Source organism: Phaenicophaeus curvirostris, chromosome 10 (assembly GCF_032191515.1).
Source record: "Phaenicophaeus curvirostris isolate KB17595 chromosome 10, BPBGC_Pcur_1.0, whole genome shotgun sequence".
Classification (NCBI taxonomy): Eukaryota; Metazoa; Chordata; class Aves; order Cuculiformes; family Cuculidae; genus Phaenicophaeus; species Phaenicophaeus curvirostris.
Genome location: NC_091401.1, coordinates 23,171,883 through 23,195,838, shown reverse-complemented (window position 1 = coordinate 23,195,838; position 23,956 = coordinate 23,171,883). Strand labels below are relative to the sequence as shown.

Sequence of the window (23,956 nt, the reverse complement as noted above, 5' to 3'; positions counted from 1 at the left end):
GTCGCACCAGCTCCCAAAAATGCCGACAAATAAACTAAGACTCGTTTTAGAAAGCAAGCGCCCTTTATCAGACCTGGGCAATGCGAGGGAGTGATCTCCATCAATCGTGTGCAGCTAGACAGGAGCTGAGGACAGAACGTATTTCCTACTTACATGCATAGAATAATAGAATCACCAGGTAGGAAAAAGACCTCTTGGATCATTGAGTCTAACCATTCCTTTCTGCCACTAAAACATGTCCCTGAACACCTCACCTACCTGACTTTTAAACACCTCCAGGGATGGTGACTCAACCCCCTCCCTGGGCAGCCTGTTTCAGTGCCTGACAACCCTTTCTGTGAAAAAGCTTTCCCTGATGTCCAGCCTGACCCTCTCCTGGCACAGCTTGAGGCCATTCCCCCTTGTCCTGTCCCCTATCACTTGGGAGAAGAGGCCAGCTCCCTGCTCTCCACAACCTCCTCTTGGGTAGTTGTAGAGAGCAATAAGGTTTCCCCTCAGCCTCCTCTTCTCAAGACTAAACAACCCCAGTTCTCTCAGCAGCTCCTCATAAGACTTGTTCTCTAGCCCCTTCACCAGCTTCGTTGCTCTTCTCTGGACTCACTCCAGAGCCTCAAAATCCTTCTTGTAGTGGGGGGCACTCATATAAGTATTCCCACAAATCTTTTGCATGCGTTATTACCTTCCAGGGTCCAGTTTTAATGGTATTATGAACTTCACAGCCGTTGAATCTCCTGCTAACTTGGAGCTGTGGAGTCAGCTCTGCCTGACCCTACGTTTGAGACAGGGAAGCCTGCAAAGAGAGATGGTTACGGAAAAAATACGCACCTGTTCAGCACAAATCACACTGAACAGAAGACGTTGTCATGCTCGGGGACATGGTTTAGTGGCAGATGTGAATGGTTGGACTCAATGATCTAAGAGGTCTTTCCCAACCCAGTAATTCTATGATCTCCAAAGAATGAACAGCGCTTGGAAAAATACTGTATAAATGCAAACACACTCTCAGAGGGACATTACATCGCACTGTTAAAGAATACAATTACTTAGATGAAACTTTAGTCTACTTGAAATCAAAATACTCTACTTTTTGCAATCTACTTCTTACATCAAGCCTCACCGTTATCATCATCGTTATCCCACTCCCCCCACCTTTACCTGCGCCGGGGAGAGCGTCCCCTTCCCGAGCCGTTCCCGGTTCCCGAGATGATCCCAGTTCCCTCTCCTTATCCCCGCGCAGCCCCAGGAGCGGCGGGCGCAGCGGCCCCGTCTCTATGGCGACTTCGCGCGAGAATCCTCCTCCTCCTCCTTCTCCTCCTCCTTCTTCCTCCTCCTCCTCTTCGCCCCACCGCCACCTCACGGTCCCTCCCACACCAGGTGACACCGCCCGTTAATGAATTAACATCCAACAGCGCCTTAAAATCCTATAAACCCAGCAATTTTTATTCAATTCCATGTCACATTCCCGCTTCCCGCTTCCCCCTCCACTCCAACCAAGCGCCGCCCACTGACCTACTTCGAAAACGAACACAAACCCTTTCCACGCGCGGCCTCCGTAAACCTCTCCCTTCCTTATTCTCCCTCATGAAAAACTACAAAACATCATTTTTCGCGTCGGGAAGGGCTTTATTCCCGGTTTTCCACCCGCCCGCGGCCCCCGCAACGGAAAACAAGATGGCGGCGCGCGGGGCTTTTTGCGCCGCTTTCAAACCGGCGCGAGCGCCGCCCCCCGCCCTTCCCAGCGTGCACCGCGCCTTTTTCTAACGAATTTCGGTTCGAGTTCGCCGTTTGGGCGCCATTTTCGAGTGTGGAAGTGGCCGAGCCGCCGCGCCGCACGGAGCCGCCGCCTCCTCCGGCGCCGGACGCCGCTCCGGGGTGCAAGGTAGCGGCCCGGCGGGATGGGGGGACCACGCAGGGGAGGTGGTGGCGGCGGCTGTAGCTGGGGCACGGGCGGTCGGGGCGGCCTCGGGGCGCGGCGCCAGACCTGAGGGGGTAGGCGGCGGGCTCTGCCCCGCGCCGCTTTCCCCCACTTTTTCCCTCGCCCTCGAGGGGCTCTGCCTGCCTTTTCTCTTCTCTCGCCCCCAGGGGCTGTTTCTCACTCTCGTTCCCTCAACTTGGAGGAGCTTTTCCTTTTCTTTTTCCTTCTCAGCCCTGAGGGGTTTTTCCTCTCTCTTTTTCCCTTTTAGTCCTGAGGGGCTCTTGTTCACTTTTTACGTCTCGCTCCTGAGGGGCTTTTACTCCTTCTTCTCCCTCATCCCTGAGAGACTTTTCCTCTTCTCTTTTCTTCTCTCGCCCCGAGGATCTTTTCCTCTTATTTTTTCTCTCAACCCTGAGAGTTTTATTCTCTCTCTTTCCCCCTTTCGCCCCCTGAGTGTTTTTTCCTCCCTCTTCCCCCCACCTCCCCCCCAAGTTTTTTTTCCTCTCTCTTCCCCCCCCGCCCCCAAGGGCTTTTTCCTCCCTCTTCCCCTCGCCCCTGAGGGTTTTTCCCCTCCCTCTTTCCCCCCACCTCCCTCGTCCCCAAGGGGCTTTTCCCTTCCTCTTTCCCCACCAACTCGCCCCCGAGGGGCTTTTCCCTCCCTCTTACCACCACCCCCCCCCCCCGAAGGGCTTTTTCTCCCTTTTTCCCTCCCATCGGGCTTTTCCTCCCCCTTTTCTTCTTACCTCCGAGGGGCTTTTCCTCCCACTTTTTCTCTCTAGCCCCCAAAGGGTTTTTTCTCCCTCTTTTTCTCTCTAGCCCACAAAGGGTTTTTCCTCCCCATTTTCTCTCTAGTCCCCAAAGGGCTTTTCTTCCCCCTTTTCCCTCCCCACTGAGAGACTTTTCCTCCTCCCTTTCCCCCTTTTGCCCCGAGGAGCTTTTACTTTTTTTTTTCCCCTTGCCTCCGAGTTGCTTTTCCTCTTCTTTTTTCCTCTCAGCTCTGAGGGTCTTTTTCTCCCCCTTGTTCCCTCACCTGTGAAGATGTTTTCCTCACTCTTTTTTCCCCCCTCACTCCCGAGGGGCTCTTCCTCTTCTTTTCCCCTTTTGCTTCTGAGGGAGCTTTTCCTTCCCCTTATTTCCTTTCATTCCGAAGGGGCTTTTCCTTCTCCTTTTCTTCACCCCTGAGAGACTTTTCCTCACCCTTTTCTCTCGCTTCCGAGGGGGCTCTTCCTCCTCGTTTTTCCCCTCTCGCTTCCGAGGGGGCTCTTCCTCCTCGTTTTTCCCCTCTTGCTTCCGAGGGGGCTCTTCCTCCCTGTTTTTACCCTCCGAAAGTCTTTTTCTCCCTTTTCCCCCTTGCCTCTGAGGATCTCTCCCGGCTAGGGCCCTTCCCGAGGGGTCCTGCCCGGTCTGTCCGTCCTGGCTGGTGCAGGCAGAGGCGTTTGAGGAGAGCGCGTGAGAGAGGCTTCCCTGCATCCTGCGGGAAAAAGCCTTAGGTTTCCCGCTGTGCCCTCCGGGACCTCTGGGGACCGTGAGCCATAGACCCAGCTGGGACGGGCAAGTGCAGAAATACGGTTCGGTAGCACAGGGGCCCGATTTTAATCTGCTTACAAAGCCGGGACCCTCCCTACTAGCTCTGCCTGCGCTTTTCATGCTTGAACTATGAGAGTGAAATACTGAGCAGTTCCATGACGACTTCGAAAGACCGTGGCAAGGGTGCACTTGGACTATGTAGGTTAACGGATGGATTAAAGGAAGGCCAACAATTTTTCACTGGCATAGGTTATTGCTATCAGATGTAACCGGCTGTTAACGAGGAAGACCTTCTGTCCGTCCCTTGACTCTGTTTTTCGCTATCCCTATAACAAAAGCGGCCCTTGGCAGGAGATGTCGAGGGATGCTTTTAACACCTTGGAGCTGCCTCTCGGGAGGGGCTGGGCACGAAGTCGTTAAATTTGCTACAGAGTGTGTGGCAGCTGGATTCTCGAGATTTAGAAGCTGAGGTCAAGTAGTTGTGCTTGTTCGTTCTGATGAAGTGTCCGGGGGAAGGGTTGGTAAGGTAAATAGGTCTATATTGCACAATTCATTTGGAGTGGAGCAGTTTTGGAGAGGGGGAAAAAAAAAAATCTTGTACTTAGAGAGGCTGCAATTGTCTGAGACAGCCATTGCGGAACGCTTCTGAACAGGGGCATAGACTCAAATTGCCTTAAAATGAGTTCGTTCTCTCATTTTCCCCCTCCCCCATTGTCCCAAATGAAGGACTCTCATGAGAGTGTGGGCTGGGGGTAGGTCTGAAAACGTCAAATGATTGGCACCAATTGTAAGATGACTTTCGAACCACGTCAGTTTTTTATCTTGTGAGAAGTAAACTTTCTCATGTCTGTTTTTCTGTGAGCTAACTTCACCACTTGCTGCAATTTAGACTCTTTGGAGAGAGTTTTGCTCCTGCTGTCGTCTGTCTTCTTGGTTGCTTTCTATTTATACTCTTTGGGAGCTGTGCTTAAGTGCCAGCTGATGAACTTTTGTAATGTTTCGTTCTTGATCAGTTAACTTCAACATCGCAACTAGATAAAGGTATTTTGTTTTGCTTTCTCTGTTATATGTTGAATGCTGGCAGTAGTGATTGTGTTGTATTTAGCCAAATGAGTGTGTTGATTTAAACTGTTTAAGAGTCAAGTCTTTGCTATAATTACACAGGTCTTTTTGTTTATCTGTCTGTATAAAATGCATAATCAGCACGGATGGTTGAAAGTAAAATATGTTTCAGGTCTTAAATGTATATGTGAAGCGTGTTTCTTGAGGAGTATAGACTCAAGCTGCTCTGCTTGTTATTGTGAATGTGTCTTTAACTCTTTTGCCCCCAGCATCACGGTTGCTTTCTCTGAGCATAGTAACAGCATTGAACATGGCTGTAGGAGTTTTCGGAAGGTACTCATGCAGTTCTACTGATTAGGGTCGGCTTGTTGTTTTCGGAGGGTGGGGTGGGGTGTGATGAATCTTAAAATATATCATTAGGAGGCTAAGATTTATATTTTGTTTCAAATTTGGATTTTTGTCTTCAAAATAGCTCTAGTCTTTAGTTTCTAAATTAGTCAAACATCTGGGCAAACATGTAGGTATATTCCTTAGGGGACTGTAGTTCGATGCTTAGATCACGGGGTTTTCTTGTTTGTGCTAGCAAAGGAGATAGAGCCCTTCAGTAGTTTGATTGCTTGGAATGGAAGGGAAACAGCCAGCAGAGCTCATGCCAAGTAAGAGCACCAAAGCCTCTACAGCAGCCCAACGGAAAGGCAGAAAGCCCTTAGAGGAGTCCACCAGTGACATGGAAGTGGAAAATGAAGGCAACAAGCAGCTTGGTGAAGTGTCTCCAGAAGGTAGGTCGGTGTATTGTTGATCTGGTGTGTAAACTTGATGATTGTGCCAGTTTAGAAGCAAGGTTTGGCTGAATTTACCAACTGTTCCAGATAGGACTTGCTCTTTTCTCTTCTAGACAGGAATTTTTGAAAGCCTTCACTCCTGTCAAGTTTAAAATGCTTTTAAAATGATAAAGAGGGATTGCAAAGAGTTAAGTGTTTGGACCAGTGATTTAGTACAAGCAATTTGTAGACTTTCTCCTAATAAAACCTATTTTATATTCCTGATCTGTAATATTGTATTTAAGATTGTGGTACAACAGCAAGATTTTCCAAATTTGTATGCACCTAATGGTATGGGATTTCTTGGAATGGAATAAATGTCAAGTTAATTTACTTAACTCTTAAAATGATTTAACTTTCTTTTTCATGAAGCAGTGTTTGTTTCTTGAGTTTCTTGAGTTTTCACTGAAAAGGTCTGGAAAAACAAGAGTGTGTTGTCTCTTTAGGTAGCCAGACATGCAGTTATTAAGGCAAGGTATTTGACAAATGGATTAACATCTTGAAATTGGTGGCAAAAGCTACTGTCTAGTTGAAGAAAAAGTTGCTGGTGACTGTTGAAAAGCTGCTGTGCTCACAATTAGCTGATATCCAGGGGGGCAGTTTGTTTTCGTAACAAACTTCCTGTCTTTGCAGAGTAGTTGTGCTGTCATTACAGCTTTCAGAGCATTGTGCAGCGATCCCCAAATCTTGCAGAGTGTCTTGTGAGCACGCTTGAAATGTGGCTTTGCACTTATTAATTAGAAAGACTTTGCCTGTTTCAGATTTGTAGGCTTATTGTGACGGTTGTAGCTATTGTAATTGCAGAGTGCCTATTAAAGTGTGTTAGAATAAGAATTACATAATAAAAGAACAAGCCCCACTAGTGAATAGATTGGACATCTTTAGTATCTCTCTTTCAAGATTCAGTTTGTGGAACGAAGAATTTTTAATTCCACTTAGCTTATTTTGATAATTACAGGCAAATGTATAGGTTTGGTTCATATAGAAATGATGTTTGCTTGTCCAGTGGAACATTCTAAGAGGTGCCTGGTTGTTGAGAGCTTATAGTCTTTTTCTTTCTGTTTATTTTGGGTGGTTTTTAGCAGACTCAAATGAGGTGCTTGATAATCGAAGTTTAGAAGAGATTTTGGGCAGCATCTCTCCTCCCCCACCTCCAGCAATGACCAATGAAGCTGGTGCTCCTCGTCTCATGATAACTCATATTGTAAACCAGAACTTCAAATCCTATGCAGGGGAGCAAACCTTGGGACCTTTTCATAAGGTATCTTTCTTTTACCTTAAGCATTTTTAAAAGGAAGGTAAGGCTTCGCTGTTTGTTAGTATTCCTTCCTGTATTTTCATGTAAGCTTACCTCAAAATAACTGAAAAATATTTTAAGTTTTATAGTTACTTATATAGTGAGATTCTAAATTTGCATTATTGGACAGTAGAAAAAACAGTTAAGTGCAACTTTCTGATACTGTAAAATTCTAATTTATCAGTAAACCTTAAAAAGCACTCTTTTCTCTTTATTTCATTTACTGGAGAACTTTTAAGGGTGTGTTTGTAGAATGAGAATATTTTTTAGTGCCCACAAGAGACTTACGTGGCTAATCATGAAACTTTCCTTGTGAACATGCTTGCTGAATGCAGTATCGTTTTGAGTTAACAAGTTAAAATTTAGAAAGCTGAGTTGGTGGTTTTTTTCTTATAAGTTTTACTGCTTTACCTTTGGCAGTAGAAATTAGACTATCAAATAGTCTGCAGTTTCAAGCACTCGAAACAATTGTGTTTTAAACTGTTCACAAATGAAATGGCTGATGTACACTGGCCAGGATCTATTTCCCTTTGAATATACCTTTTTTTTCTCTCTATTATGCAGCGTTTTTCATGTATTATCGGGCCAAATGGCAGTGGGAAATCCAATGTCATTGATTCAATGCTTTTTGTGTTTGGGTATCGAGCACAAAAAATCAGATCCAAAAAGCTCTCTGTGCTGATCCATAGTTCTGACGAACACACGGACATCCAGAGCTGTACTGTGGAAGTCCACTTCCAAAAGATCATTGACAAGGTATGTATGTTGTATCCAGAACAGTAGGGATATTTTTTTTCTTTAAGTATTTGAAAACTTTTAGTATTTGGTTATTTTAATTTGAGCTGGAGGAAACTTCATAGCATGAGCAGTTTACTTTTGGGGTGTAAAACATCAATTCAAAGTTAATTAGCTTAAAAAAAAAATCCCTCTGAGTAGTGCAGCTCTTAAAATATTAGTAGAGATTCTTTTTTTGTTTTCTGCAAGACTAATATTTGGTGCATGTCCACTTTTAAAATATTTAGAAATATTTAGAAATATTTAATAATTTTAGAGAAATCGTTTTTATTTCTGAAATTAATAAGAACCCTACAATTTGTAAGTCTGTTTGGACATGTTATGTATTCTTAAATTTATAATATAAGCATATATTTTAATAAATAAAATTTATTTAACGAGATTTTTTCAAACTAATTAAACTATTTTAGGCTAACAAAATTTAGAAAAATATATAATGAACCTGAAACTTTCTTATTTACACTTTATATACTGTAAACATGCCTGCAATTTTAAAACAGTTTTTTCATCAAAAATTGGGGACCTCACATCCTACCACTAAATATTTTTGAACCTGATATTTTCTTTGAATGATAAAGAAGATGTAGACAAATTTTAAAAAAATATTTATTTTGCTTTGCCACTTCATGTGCTGATAAAAACTTCTGGATTCCTTTGTTGATTTATTGCAGTTACAGTGGAATTGTAAGGAATTTATTTTTATTACTTTATTTAAATTTTTGTGGACACATTCTAGCTGAATTATCAAGTGTTGAGTTTTGGGGTCAGTCAAAATAGTGGGAAGTGTACATTGAACTTTCAAAAACTGTATTAATAAAGTAGCAATTTATCCACCTTTGGAGGAACTACTCTAAAAGCTAGGTAATTTTTACTTTGACTTAATATACATACACACATATCTTTTGTTTGTATTATTAATAACCACATTAAAAAAATTATTAAATTTGTTCTTTTTTTTTTTCACTAGACCTAGTGTTAACGTTTAGAAGCTGATTTTATAATGTAAAAAACTTCTGCATATGCTAGATATCAATACTTTTGAGGTTAATGTGGGAAAGTGGGAGGCCAGTTTAAGTCTTTAGAAGAGGCATGCATCAATTTTAACTTTTTTTAAAGTGTAGTACCAGCTTTATTTTAGTTGCTGCTTTTTAGGTAAGTCTAAGATATCTTTTGAAGCTGATGATGTAATTTTTGTCACATCTTTAATGTTTTGCATTTTTATCTTCTACAGTTTCTCTTTAGAACTACTCAGCCAAAAGTAACTGCTTTTCCTAGAACTATAAAAAAGGGAGTATAAATGCAAACAGTATTTAAGTCATTCAGGACTTCCTAATCTGGAATTTAAAGGGTGGAATAGCACAGCCACTTTAAATTTGAAATAGGCCTTTTCCTTTGTGATTTGAAGCAGTGGTACAGAGAATAAATTAAGTATTTTCAAAGCAATAGCTTGTATTAGAGGTGGGACAAAAAGAATATGAAGGCTATTCTGTTTAAATGATTTGGAGTATTTTTTGTCCGGTTATCAAGTTTTGTTTTAGTTTTTTTCCTCTTTTTTGAGATATGCAGTTCCCACTTCTTCTGGACTCCTGAGTGCGGTTGAACTAAAACCTGAACATAATAAAACTTCTGTGCTTAATTATGAAATGAGGTAAACCTGTGATATAGTAATTGTTTTTCTGTCTTTGTTTTTCCTCAAAACAGGAAGGAGATGATTACGAAGTCATTCCTAACAGCAATTTTTGTGTATCCAGAACTGCTTATAGAGATAATTCTTCTGTCTACCACATCGATGGAAAAAAAAAGACCTTCAAAGATGTTGGTGTTCTTCTTCGAAGCCATGGAATTGATCTGGACCATAACAGGTTCTTAATTTTACAGGTTGGTATATGAATAAAACCAATTTTCAGTAAAGCTGTATTTCCAGTTAGTTATGAAAAAAAAAAATCCTGTCCAGGTTGTAAGTCTTGTATTTGAGGCCTTAAAGTACTCTAGCAGCACATCATGGTTTTCATGCTGTAATAAAGATGCGAATCATTATTTGCTGCTTTAGAAATTTAAGGAAGAGAAACAGTTGAAGCTACTAATATTTTTTCTATTAAAAAAATTGTTCCTGACATGTGGATGAATAGAAGAATTGTCATACTTGTTCCGCCCTAGCAGCACGTAAATATTGGTGTAGTAAAATAAACCTTAAACCCCAATATTATTGTGCTGCTTAAGCGTAGCAGAGATTCAGCAACTTGTTTATGCTTTATCTAAAAGTGCATCTATATTAAATCTGAATGATTGTACTGTTATCATATGTAGACATGGTTTTACTGGAGAAGTATGTATATAAAAATCAAGTGTGCATAACAATTAAGTGCAAGAAAAAACACAAAAAATGTAATTTTTGTTTACACTTGTTTAGCAATTGTAGAAGACTAAAAGAATGGCAGGCTCATAGCTTGAAGTAATTTTTTAAAAATTTAGTTTACATCTCATACAGTAAAAATTATTAAGAATTTGTCAGTATAATATCATTTATATTCACATTTTTACCTCAGAATTATAAGGCTTCTTGGCACCTGTTTGCTGTTTGAAACAGACTGAAGAGGACCATGCTATTTTTGCTATTTTTTTAAATAATAGCAGAGAATTCTGCTATGTGCCAAGTGATTACTTAAAATATAAATTGAGTTAAAATACTTGATGGAAATATTTAATATTAACTCAATGGAATAACTGTATCTGCTATTATCTGTAATTATTTCGCTGCTGTTAGTGAGAGGTCCCAAATCTAGTCTGAAGAATCATGGTCTAGGAAATTAATGAACACTGGGAGCTTCCCATGGTCTTGAAAATTTTCAGTAGGGTTTATTTTAGGCCTGTTTATGTCAAAGGAGCTTCCAGTTCCCCTCTAAAAAAAAAGTCTAGATAGGTCGCTGTGCTTGCTTCACTTCCTCAAGCCTTTTTGTGCAGTCCTTTTTTACAGCTACACCCACAAAAAGAGGATATATCTGTTTTGAAGTCTCCATGCTAATTAATTATTCCCTCCAGCTCTTTATTCCTGCATTTTCTGTGTCAAGGTGGAGTGGAAAGTACCTCCAGCAAAACAACTGTAGTAAACACACTTATTTTTTTTCTATACAGTTGTTCTGAAGTATCATTTTAGCAAAATTTCCAAAAGGGAAAGGATGCAGAGTCAAACATTTTAAGCCAGGTAGAAACGGTGCAGCGATATCTAAAGTAGAGAGCACACCCTTTTACCGCTGAGAGGAGGGGAAGGGAACATTTGGGAGGGAGCATTGCCAAATTTTAAAAATTTATTTTATTTATTTCTAACCCCTAAATGTGATTTGTTCACCCATTGATGACTTCCTGGAAAACAATTAATGAGGAGAACTAACCTTCTCCTAAAAGGTCTGAGTTTCATGCTTTTCACCTGTACAGAGTGAAATAATGAGGAGGCATAACCTATATTAAGGCATAAAGCAATGGTTCCCACCGTTATTTTTTCCATCTCACTAGTTTGTGGATAGTGTATTATCATGAATGACAGAGGAAACTTTAGTAGTTTTCTCTCTTTCTTTAGTCTTTCTAAGAGAGGCAAAGTCCTTTCTCTTTGCATGTAAGGTTTTGTGCCTTTTTTAAAGTGAAATCTACTGATGTGGCGATTTGAAGTTGAGTACTTTCCAGGTGGGAAGTGCAGCAATATTTTCCACACAGTGACAACAGAACTTCAAAACCCAAATACCAAAAATGATAGTTAGAAGTAAATGAGGCCTTATCAGAAGGCTGAGGCTGTGAACAGCTATCACAAGGGATTGCCTTTTTCCCCTAATGCTTTTCAAATAAAGTTATTTAAAATTGGAGGGATAAGTAACAGGTTTATTTAGATTTTCTCTTCTCTTGTTATAGCTAAACTAAGTTTAACCTGGTATCAAGTCAGAATAATTTATTGTTTTAAGTTATAGGTCTCTAATTTTGACTGTCAGGAGGGTGTAATTAAAATATTTCCCTTGTAATATATTTTTAGCAAAATGTTAATTAATGAGCATCGAATGCTGGTTTTGGTGTGTGACAGAACATTCCCTGGTTAGTAGTAAAGACAAAGTTGTAAGTCAACATGTCCTACATGTAGTAACAAAACCTTTAGGTACTTGATTATATCTTGCTAGCATATCTGGTATTGCTTAGTGGAAAACACTTTCTTTTTAGGAGGCTGCCTTCTTTTTTAAGCTGCTTCTCCCCACTTTGCTGCCCGGTTTTGCAGTCTGCTTCTGACGTTGTGGATTTTGGTGCCATTTAGGATAAAATTTGAAAGCTTAGGCCAGACAGAATGTTGTAGAAGTTGGATAGGGCAGTGTGCGGGTAGCTATTTCTGCTGATGCCACCCTGAAAATATTAAAATCAAACTACTGGTGACTTCTGTAAGTAACATTACCAAAAAACACCTGTGGAAAAACAGAATATGTAAGACTAATTGAGTAGTTCTATAAATATTACAAATTCTGGGCCTGAACTAGCTATATGAAAAGAATCTTGTTTAAAAATGGTTTTGGTTAAAATGGGGTATCCTCCACTTAGCAGGAGGAGTTTGTCATTTTTGTCATCCTAAGTTCTAACACTACTATTTTGTTTTTAATAAATTGCTGTATGTTTTTAGTGCTCTAGGAATAGACAACTGTTCAGTATGTTTTTAATGAGCTTGCCACAGCCTGAAACTGCAACAGGAAAAAAATTGCATCTTGTAACTTAAAAATAAAAAATAAAGTGGTAAAATACTGTGGTGAAATCTAGCATCTTGCTGATATTTTTCAGTCTTCCACACCTAATCCCCCAGCTTCAGTAACTTGTATATCTGTAAGGGACACCAAATAAAATTACTTAGCTTTTCTTGAAAGACTTGGGACATTAGTGTATTTATACAGAAAACCTGTGGGGTTCTGCGCTCTGACCAGGGTGGGTAAAACTTGAAAGGTAGGTATGTTTGCTGTTGCTCAATAGTGACTCCTCTGAACAGGTTAACCTTGGGGCCAGAAAAAATCGCAGCATCTTTTTCCTGTCTAGTTTGCCTCTAAGGGATTATTGAATAAATGGGGAGTACTTAAAGGAATGTCCGTTCTGGGCATCACTGTGTATGCATGTCTTGGGAGCAAAGCAGACTGGCTGTGGAGAGCAACCATGAACGCCTGCTGAAATGGGCTTTTGTAATCTTTCAAGGTAAGAGAAGCATAGCTGATCTAAACTTTTTAAAAGGGAAGTAGAATTTCACAGGTAACTGCCATTCAGCATCTTTGCAAATGAATATTGTAAAAATGGTTGCAAATGGCACAAAACTTGGAGTTACTGTTGTACTAAAAGGCTGTATCATGAAAGCAGACCTCTGCGAGTTGGTTTCCATCTGCTTTAGAGTAGCTACTGTCTTTGAAGCAAATTGAAATTGTTTTAAGTAAATTTTGTACTAATTACAGTAGTATTCACTTAAATGTATTTGATAGACTTCTTGTCACGTGATCTGAAGCAAGTATAAAAAAAGTAGTGATTTTATACTTATGTATTTTTACAACTAATTGGAATGGCATTTTGTAATGTTCTAAGTCTTATCCTATGGCAAGACTGCGTTGCCAGAAAGGAAGTCTAGTCAAGATTTTCACCTGCTGCTTAGTGAAAATAATGTAGGAGTCGCTCTTTCAGTGTATTGGAGAGGAAATGAGGGAGAGCAGGTTTTCTTCTCACTTTGAGATAAGCCAGAAGTTCCCAATTGTTGAGGTCTGCTTTCCTAATGAGGCACACCAACATTTGAGCTAAAGCACTGAGTGGAGTACAAGCCGAAAAGCTCTACTGGGATTATAAATGGAGGTCTCTGCTGCCAGCATTGGTGGTGAAGAGCGGTTTGTTCTAGAAAGGTCAAGGACAGCTGAGCTGTAGTGGTAGGAAGAACTAAAGCAAGCATGGTAATATAATTAAGTAAAATCAAATTCCTTGAATAAAATATTATGTAAAAATAGAAGCCTCACACTGATTCATAGAGTACAGAATTGATTTCACTGGCTATTTAAATATTGCTCTTTATGCTGAAGTGAGTACAGCGCAGGAGAAAATGTGCTAATCTGTCTATATACACTTTCAAATTGAATCTTATTACATTATCAGAGAACTTATGCTGGCAATTTGTATGACTTTTATTTTGCAAATTGCAACAAAACATTGTAACCAATATTTATTGAGCTTTGTTCAGGAAAATACGAAATTTGGAAAGTAAAGAAAAGCACTTTTCTAGGGACAGTGTGAAATTGCAAATGATCAATTAAATAGTTCAGAATGTACCACTAATTTTAAGTTATAGTGGGTTGAGTTTGACAATAACTGACTTTAGATTCTGAAGTGCCTCTCGATTTGCACTCAATTTGTATTCTTGTGTTAAATGCAAGAATGTAGTTAAGAAAGCTTCTAAAATTAGACAGATGTGCAAACAGCTTGACAAAGGCTACTTTTAAATTATTTCCAGAATACAGAATAGTAGTTTTGTGCAAACAACTCAGTGTTGTAGAACAGGCTAATTCTAAGTTTTTTCTCATCTTTGGACTGTGTAGTGGCTGTGTAGGTTTGTGTATGTGCATTTATTAATTACTTGACTTCCTTGATTTCCAGCCTAGCTTATAACACTTGGAAGGCAGAGTGTGAAGCTGAGTATTTGATACTTTTTCCTCTCCTTGTATGTTTGCCATCTGGTAAAATTGAAGGGTAGAATGAGATATAATTGCAGGTATTAAGTAATAACGTGGAATTGGAAAAAAACCCCAAACAACTATTGTGGCTTACAACAACAGCAGAGGAACAAGGTTACAAGAATACTGGGTATTTATGCATGTAGCTTCCAAGGCTGTATGTATGTAGAATTAGAATTCATAGTCAAAACTTTACATGAAGAGGGGAGTATGGGCATGCTGTCAAAGAAAGTCAAATTGAAATTACTGCTATGGAAAAATGAAGATTCATAAATTTAGCACTTATTTTTGCTACTTCTTACTGTAGTCCTGCTTAAAAAGTGAGACTTAGGATTTTGGTAAATCAGAAAAAAAGTAAAGTATGAGTGTTGTTGTGCTTATCCAATATAAAAAAATGTGAGAGGTGCTGAAAACCGTGCAAGTAGTGAACAGGGAAATGGAAAGTCTTGTCTCATGTTACTGCCTACTGGCTTATATAAGATAAAAAAGGCAGTTTGGGTGCCTGTATATTACCAAGAAACTGGTTGCACAAAGTAGCCAGGAAAAATAATTCTGGGAGGCAGCTCATGTCAGATGCAGAAACTGAGAATTATACGATTTCTGAGCTAGCACTTATCAAATGATGTGAGATGTTGGTAATCATTGCTACTTTTCCTCTAATTTTACTCCCAATTGACTTTTGCAGCAGTTACAATTTCTATTAAACACATAGAATTGGAGCTGCATCAAAAAAAGTCTGAGCCATATTAGTAGTAATTTAGCATTAGTGCTAGTTCTAATGTTGATATTCGGGAGTGGGTTAGAATAGAAGACCAAGGAAGGGAAAAATAAATGTGGAATTTCCCAAAATTAGTCTTGTCTTTTCTGTCTTTTAAATCTCTACAGAAAACCAGATTTATAGTAAACATTCCAAATATTCTAATATGGTTTCTCATTCAAGCAAATCCATAGTGCCACTGGTTTCGTTCTACTGGCTGTATAAGCCAATGCTCTTCCTTATGCTTGTAATGCTAAAGTGTGTGCACTGTATTTTCAACTCCTGTAGCTGGCTGGTGAAATACTTGCAAAGCCTCGTCTTCATTCCCCTTGCTCTGGCAGAAATGTTTCATCGTTTGAAAGAAATTGAGATACAGCTGTGCTCTAGAAAATAAGATTAGAAATGCTAAACTTTACTATTATTTTATTAAGACAAGTTTGCCTTATGCCAGGTCAGTTCTGTGCAGTCTTCCATGTTAAGAAGTTAAAAGAATTGAAATTGTGTTATAGTTTAGATTTATCAAGACTGATTTTCTTTAGTAGGACAAAACCCAGATTTTTCCTATGGTTACTGTAACCCTCAATAAAAATTTGAGTTGGAGGTGGCTGTTACAACTGCCAAGTACTGTTTCCTCAGCATTCTGGATATGCTGGCTGCAACTCAACTGTTTGCTTCAGTTCAGTGCTTAAGGGACAAGCAGGTTGATCCCATGTTGCATATAGAGAAAACCTGACTGTTTCAAAGTTCAATGTGGGATGAGTTTTCCTAATAACTCAGCCCTTTTTTTGGATCAAACATTCATGCTTCACCTGTTTTAATCTGAAGTTAAATGTCTTTGCATAAACATTTTTTAATACATGCATATCACCATTGATCTTGTGATGCTTGACGAAGTTAAATGAAAGGATGTTCTGAGCACTGTCTACATTTGCATATCACTTATATGAAAGAGAATTGTGGGCTACTGTGAATTTGTAAACTGTAATTCACTTAATCAGTTAATTTGGTAAACAAATAAAATATACATATTGAGAGTATTAAGAAATTACACGATTATTGTAATGGGCTGTGCTCAGGATTACAGTATAGCCTGCTGGTACTCATCTGTCACTCAGATTTTGGACCCATTAACGAAACTTCATTTTATGGGTGTATAAAAGCCTTAAAAGCTAGTGTGTTAACAGAAGTATGTTACTGTTACACTGCAACTAGTCAGATAGTGTTCTGAATTTTAGAAAAAGCTGCGATTGCCTTAAAAATACCAAAAATTATAGCCACAGTCATCATATCTAAAATTTTGTGATAGCTTAATTTAACTCAAAGGGAATTATCTGCTCTGACTATAACCCCAGCCAACATCTTTCTCTACAAATATTCTTTAACACTTCTGTTAACAGGCAGGAATTAGAAATTGGGCAGATTGTAGTAGCTGGGCTTATTTTCTTTTCAATTACTCCAAATGCTGGTAACAAAAGAATTCTGCAATGGAGATACTGTGTATTGATGCAGAACCACAGCCAAGTAAATTTGACATTGAGGTATGAGGGAGGAATCCGAATGTTGAAATGTCAGAAAAGCTCTTACGAATGGAAAATATCCAGGATATTACAGGTGATGCTCCCTGTTTGTAATTGGCTACCTTTGAACAACTTGAAGAAAGAAGGCTTTCCTCCTGCCCAGCACCTCAAAGGTGGAGAAAATGTAAACAAAAAGAAAAGCTTGCATAAAGGGTTTGTCTAATTTACCAGTATAGACAAATGTGTGATTTTTAAGCCTGGATCCACTTGATCAACTACGTTGGAAGGTTCTGCAAAGGGTTCGGAAGTTTTCTTGTGTTCTGCTTGCAACAGTTGAAGTGGGAAACTATGACAAATAGGTTGTCCTGCCCTCTAAGGTGGAACCTCACTAAGTTCATCAGCCACGCAGGGCTGATAAACACAGGATTTTCCCAATGTAGTATTGTCTCTTGTAGGCAGCATTTTCCTTAAAATGATTCCTCATGAGCAAAACTGAATATAAATTTCATTTCACTTAGATGTTTTACTCAGATGTTGCATTATTCCACCCTTGAATTTGACTGGTGTCGAAGAGCAATGGACAGGAGTTACCTGCAGAAGTGAAATGTAGTGTCCCGTTTTAAGACTAGTGATAAGAGTTGTAGAAAGGCAGCATAAATTGCTCAAGCAGTTTGATAACCTTGTTTAAAATTCAAATCCTGTGCCTGAAAACGTTGGATAAACTCAGATTAAAAGCTTTCTGTTCTCAGAGGATCAGCTGTTTTAAGAAGTGAATGTATAATTTTAGAGAAAATAGGAGTAACTCTAAGAAATTAGGTAAAAGAGTTTAGGCATTTATTGTCCCACTTTTTGAGGGTTACAGGAGAAGTGAAATCCTTGCCCTTCACCAATTTGCTCTAGCAAGTTACATGCAGCAATGGAGTGTGGATATTTAAGTAAATTGCCTTAAAGATGTACTAGTCCTAATGAGAATTTCAGTCTAACACAAATGCAGAAGAGTGTGCATGCCATGTAGATACTGAGAATTGAGCAATTTTCTCCGTGATAGATGCCTTAGGTTAAATGTACACAGTTCCTGAAAGCTTTCGAGGATGCAAGTATAACTTCCATTGAAATGAACAGAACTCAGAACAGACCCTTTTCTCAGCAGCCTTGTATCATGGTGCTGATGGTGTCGCTGCTTCTGTTGATTCATCAGTCATCTTCATGGAGCTTGAACATAGCAGATGCAAGTCCAAGCACACCTTGCTGGTGCATTTTGTGCTGATGCTTCATCCTGTGCTTATGCTGACCTTGTAGTCCTCAACTGAGTCGTTGGTTTCAAAAGGTTAATTTTATTGTGAGCAATTCTTACCCTGGTTTTTCAAGGACTTTACAGTTAACTCTAAAGCTTTTGCTCTTTTCTTATGCAAAATTTAAGTTTAGAAAGTATCTTAAACATGGTACTGAAATTCACTTCCTCAAGAGTTCGGCTGTGCAAAGAAAAGCGGAATCTCCAGCTTCCAAGTTCCTTGAAGTTATTCCTGGTATTTTTCGCTGGAGGAAGTGGCTTTCAAATGAGAATGGATCTTGCCCCTTTTTTGTAACTTTTTAACCTGCTGCCAAGCAAGGTTTCTCATGATTTGTCACAGCTGTCAGTTAACATTATTGCTTAGAAATTTCTCCACAGATAAACTTGTGTTCTTCCTTAGAACATACCAATAATTGTGTCCTGGTAAGGACACTGAGGCATTCTGTAGCAGCTGTGATTTAGGTGCTTGAACTGACTTACCTCCATTCCTAGCGATGTACTGGCATCCCAGTGATGATGTCAGTGATGTAGAAGACTTCACACGCAATGCAGAAGATACAGTTGTGTTAATAATTGCATTTAGGGCTCTTTCATTGTGTTTAGAGCACTTCCAAAATACTCAATGGATGCTTTTTCATGCAGTGATTACTTAACATCTGTGGGTGTTTTGTTTTTTTTGTGAGCTGTCTCTCTGCGTCTCCAGTGTCTTGGTGTTGACATCCATTTTGTTTGTCTTCTTGAGTAAATAGAGGATTTATTTTTTTTTTTCCACACACATTGATTCTTCTCCTGGTATGATTTCATGCCTGTGAGCTAGAGGAAGTTAACAGGCAAATAATTAAAGAGTTCCTGGTGGTCTGTTCTGAGTCTTTTTAAATTTAGGTGTGACAACTATGTTAAGCATGCCCAAGCATGTTTTGTTCCGTTCTACAAATGTCTGCCTGCTGCCGCCTTAGTTTCACTTTCAGAAATGCTGTCCGTCTCTCAAAAGATTTTTTTACTAGATAAATGAGCAAAGTTGGGGGTTTTTGCATTTGGTTTTGTTTTGCATAATTCAAATAACGCGTCAAGTAATAAGTACACTTAAAAGTTAGGAAATACTTAAACTGACTATCAAGTCTTAACAGAATACAGAGTTGTAAAATGTTTTTTTCCCTTGTTAATCATTGACATGACTACTTGCAAGAAAAGCAAGTACAGCTTTTTCAGTCTCCTTTATTAATTAAAGTGTCTGGAAACCTTTTAGTTTTTTAACTATAAAGGTGAACTATACAGATTTCATATTTATATTGTTTTCCAAGTTATATTATCAAATAATGCTTAACAGTCTTATTATTAAATTATTTCTATATTCTAAATGTTTGCATTTTTGCTCTTCATAAGAATCCAAGAGTTTAAGTAGGTAGTCCATCTACATCTCTTCACATCAGATGAAGAATATGTATTTCTAAAATTGCTTGTCTGTGGTAGAGGAACTGGCAATAAGTCAACCTTGCAAGTGCCATTCACATGCATTGTCTTCTCAACAGTACACGGTTCACTTCAGGTTATCAAAATGTAATTGGATGCATGTATGAATTAAATTTAAGTCTGGAACTGAAAGCAGTAATACTGAAGTCAGCAGTGATTTCTGGTGATATGGTGATGTATTTATTTATCATGTAGACAACCAAACCCTTGATTTCTAACTGATGAGATTATGAAATTGGATACAATGGGATTAAATTTCATTAGTTTTACTACTTCATTAAACATAATATAGTTACATTCCACTACATTAGTGAACCATGGAGAACTCTCACAACTGCATTATCATCTCTATGAGATGGCTGTGATTTAAAGAATGTTAATTATACTTGGATCATCTAAAAACATTGATTGTCCAGAATTTCTGCACTTGTGTTAAATCTGGAGGAGTTTTGTGGTTTACAGCAGCACCTAACGTGAGGGCTATACATCTACAAAAATATATGTGTAAATATGTATGGTTGCTGTCAGTAATAGACACATACTTTTTTGTATATAAACGTATTAAAATTATTAGACTTGATGCTTGGCTCCTGAATTAAGTATGTTTTCTGTGATTTTGTTTTTTCTTGGATGTAAACAGAGGAGAGGCTTTAATGCAAGAAGAAATAAAGTAGAGACTTGTGGCCATTCCAGGGAAATTTAAGTTACAGTTTCTTACCCATAACCAGTGTCTCAGGTGGCTTTTTGTAAAGAAATCAGACTTGCATGTGTAACTGGAATTGTATACAAAACAACTGCAATTATTGGTAAGCTAATTGTTTGGCTTTTTGACATGCCTAAGAAATAAAAATTAGTGTTGGGTTTTCCTGTGTTTTTTTTTTTTCTTGTCAAACCTGCGGACCCTTTTTAGGAACAGCAATTATCAAGTAAAAGCTTAGAGGCATTAAACTTCTAGATTTTTAAATTTAAAAAAACCCTCTGCCTCTGTGTTTTACTCTAACAAAGGAATTATGTGCCAGAAAGACTTATCTTAATAAATACTAGTTCCTATTTGGCAAAATTTGCAGAACTTTTATTGAAAGAAAATTGAATTGAAAGAAAAACACAGGGCCGCTAGGTGTCATTGTATACCGAGTACTAGGATGAAATGAGTTCAGCAAAACATTCTAACAACTTCCCTAGCTAAGGTTCAGAAGTACCTTATCCTCAACTTCCACAGCTGGCTACAGGTCTGATTTACAATGCTTGCCTAGAAATCCTGCCCTTCATGCATTTCAGAATCAGTCAGAGAGGCCAGTCCTCGTGCTCTGCATTACTGGTTCTTTGTTTTACAAATAAATTGTCACTTGCAATGTACCTAACTATCTGGCTTTTTGAAAGGTGAATAATTGTTACTCAGTTTTCTCTATTTTTGCAGCATCTATCAAATCTATTCTTCCTCCTGATACCATTTTAATATGTGTTTATTCATTTTCATGTTTTCATTTGCTGATATGTGCCTCTGTAATTTATAAAATATGACCTGTATTTGGAAAGATTTTGTGCTACTCTGTCCCAACTGTAGTGGGCTTTTTGTTGGCTAATGATAGGATCAGTAAAATAAAGTCCTCGGTTAATCATTCCTAATTATTACCTTAAAAACATTAATTGTTACTATTCAGCTTAAGAATTTTAAAGTTGATGCTGTACCTAAAGAAAAATTTAATGAATGAAGCCTAATGGTTAAGGAATGTTTGGGTTTTTTTTTTCCAACAAGGAAGTCTCAGCTGTATGAATTACAAGTCCAGTTCATTCATCAGACATAATTTTATGGACCTTCTGTTTTCTAAATAGACCTCTTCAAGGACTTCAATCCCAATTAAGCTATCTTAATATTATTGGATGCTACATGACCTAGGGGGCATGCTTTATTCTCTTATTTTTTCAGGTTGAGGAAATACATTTTGAATCTTTAGAGAAATGAAGCACTATTTAGACCTGAATGTTGGCTTCTGAAGAGATGCTGTTTTTCATGCACATCACCACCATGCGTTCCTTGGAGGAAATTTCTATTCATTTTTATCCTCTTTTTCCCAAATGTATCACTATTCTGAATAGTCAGTCTTGATTACTGCATTATTTTATTGGTTTTTTTATAGTGCTAGAATATGGCTACATAGCTGCATTCCGAAGAAATTTGTGTTTTTTCAGAACACTGACTCTTCCCTCTAGAAAATAAAACACATTAAGAAAAGAAAACATCAAACTTTTCTTTTCCAAGGGGGAAGTTGAACAAATCGCAATGATGAAACCAAAAGGCCAGACTGAACATGATGAAGGCATGCTTGAATACTTAGAAGACTTAATAGGATCTGCACGACTAAAAGATCCTATCCAAACTCTGTGTCGCAGGGTAGAGATTTTAAATGAACAGAGGGGAGAAAAGGTGAGTCTCAGAAGTTTTGTTTGAATTCTAAATAAAAAATACAAACTGGCAATGTTTCTCATTGGATGCTTTAGAAAAAAATTAATATTGAGGTTTGGTTAAAATTTGTTACTCTGCAAGAGCAGAATTACAGAGAAATTGGGTTCTTGATTGCATCTGCTGTTTCAGTTACAAAAGAAATGGGTGATCAACATCAGTTAGTCTTTTTAAACAGTAATAATGCTGTTGGCTTTCAATTTGCAAAGGTTTGAATGCTTGAGCTGGAGTATAGAATTTTAGCTGCTGAACACTGATCATATCTGCATATATTAAATGCTCCTTTGACTGAATTAAAAAAATGGGTTATCATTATCTGAATGCATCCAGATACATCTGCCTTACTCCTGTTGCTAAATAGTACATAGGAGAAGGAATTAAATTTATATGCTAAGAAAAAGGGGTGGCAGAGCATTGGTGAGGTGATGTGCACACAGTTGTATCAGGAGGCTCAAAATATAGGAAATTAGTTATTTGATCTATGTAGAGCTATTCCAGAACTTGCTTTCCTAACATTTTAATTAGATATTGAGTTCTAAAAGTACTAAATAGAATCAATTATTTGCCATGGTAATTCCTTAATAGGTAGCAGCCTTTTTAAAGGCTGGGAAGAAAAACGAAAGACACACAATTGCAGGAGTTAACTTAAAAAGAGCGTAGACATAAGTTGAGATACAGAAAATAACATACTCAGACTGTCCGCGTGTATCTCCTCTTTATTTCTTACCTACATTTTCTTGGACTTGCCTCAGCTGTTCCTAGCATCTGTAGGACCCAAATTGCCCTAAAATTACAGTCTCTGGTGCAGAAGTAGTGATCTGTTATTTCTGAAAGCTTGTAGTGCTAAATTGCCTTGTAGAGTTAATTGTTGCACACATCTCTTTAGAGGACACGCGTGCTACAAAGGGTCTGGGGTTTTTCTTCTCATGGTCTGTTCTTCTGTAGTACTAGCAGTGAAGTCAGCTCTGACCTCTTGTTTTGTCTAGTTAAATAGAGTTAAAATGGTGGAAAAAGAAAAGGATGCCTTGGAAGCCGACAAGAATAAAGCCATTGAATTTCTTTGTTTGAAAAACAGAATATTTAAAGAAAAGAATCGTGTCTGCCAGTTCTATATGTAAGTACTTCTCTAAAGTTTTGATTTTGCTTGAATGTGGTAGTGGTAGTGTAAACTCTGCTTCTATATCTCTAATCAGAAATATTTTGTGTTTTTTTAACAGCCCTGTCAAGTCTTTCAAAATTAGTCAAGTAGCATTATGAGGTTACAATTTTTAAAATACAGACCATTTTCATAAAATCTTTAAATACCCCCTCCGAAGCCCCAGCAAAGCCAAAAATCTGCTTGCCAGCTCTTTACAAAGTGAAGTAGTCTGGCAAATTAATATCTCACAGCTTTATACTTAAAATGAGAAAGTAGGTCACTTAAAAGACTGTTTTCATCTGAAGTGTCTTAAATTTTTAGGCTTCCTTGCTGTTTTGTACTAAATTGCAAGGTTACTCAATAAAGGATATTAGAATTTATTACTTTACATAATCACTTCATTACATTTAAGATTGGAAATATATATTCATTATGAATGTTAGCTTTATGGAAAAAATAATTTGGGGTTTAATTGTTTTTCTAGCCATGACCTCCAAAAACGAGTAAATGATGAGGAAATACAGAAAGAACAAATTAATGAAGGAAAAAAAGATATTAATGAGAAGAGTACTAAACTTGCAAATGATATGAAAACCAAGAATTCAATTTTAAAAGAACTGGAAAAGTAAGTACTTTGGTTAGAGACTTGAAAGCTAAGAGTGCAGTCTTCTATATGTTCTGTGTTTGTGGTATTAAGTAGCAGGATTTTCAGAAAAAGAAGTGTTGCCGTGGGGGGAACATCTGAGAGACCAGAACTATACAGTAGTTGCATGGGGATGTCATTAAACAGTGAGAGCACAGCTGGGTTTTTCAGTAGTTCTCCCACCAAAATGTTAAATTATCTGTTGATCTGAGTCCCATATGGTATATCTGAACGTTCCCTGTCATGGATTAAATTATCTATTGCACAAACTACATCTAGGAAATTTCTCATTGGTTTAATTTGGTTCTGCAGGTTGCTTCTCTTGGAGAAATACGAGTGATATTCACAGTTACAAAAAGGAAATGTCTGATTTCTGATGGTTTTTAAAGTACATACTTTTTTCCTGTTGACTGTACAAAAAATAGTTGGGAGATTTTTGAATCACAATGGGAGATTCGGGGTTTTAGATATGCAGACATAATGCATGGGTGTTGGGTATTTTTCTCTGGTTTCCTTATGAATCTCTTATTCATTAATTGTGTTTCCCTA

The 23,956-nt window shown here is 38.3% G+C and overlaps 1 protein-coding gene across 3 annotated transcripts in view; it reads left to right on the top strand.

Annotated features, from left to right (window-relative positions):
• Nucleotides 1-1,738: 1,738 nt before the first annotated feature.
• Nucleotides 1,739-23,956, top strand: part of SMC4 (structural maintenance of chromosomes 4) — a 36,533-nt gene continuing 14,315 nt past the window's right edge. The window contains exons 1-8 of one of the 3 annotated variants that reach the window (XM_069865121.1): nt 1,739-1,879; nt 5,088-5,283; nt 6,408-6,586; nt 7,187-7,378; nt 9,119-9,295; nt 21,426-21,590; nt 22,613-22,740; nt 23,249-23,389. In XM_069865121.1, coding sequence (XP_069721222.1) covers nt 5,127-5,283; nt 6,408-6,586; nt 7,187-7,378; nt 9,119-9,295; nt 21,426-21,590; nt 22,613-22,740; nt 23,249-23,389 — 1,139 coding nt within the window. In that variant the 5' untranslated portion in view covers nt 1,739-1,879; nt 5,088-5,126. Of the gene's footprint in view, nt 1,880-4,231; nt 4,484-5,087; nt 5,284-6,407; nt 6,587-7,186; nt 7,379-9,118; nt 9,296-21,425; nt 21,591-22,612; nt 22,741-23,248; nt 23,390-23,956 lie in introns of those variants that run through there. The other 2 variants (XM_069865122.1, XM_069865120.1) reach the window with 2 other exon arrangements.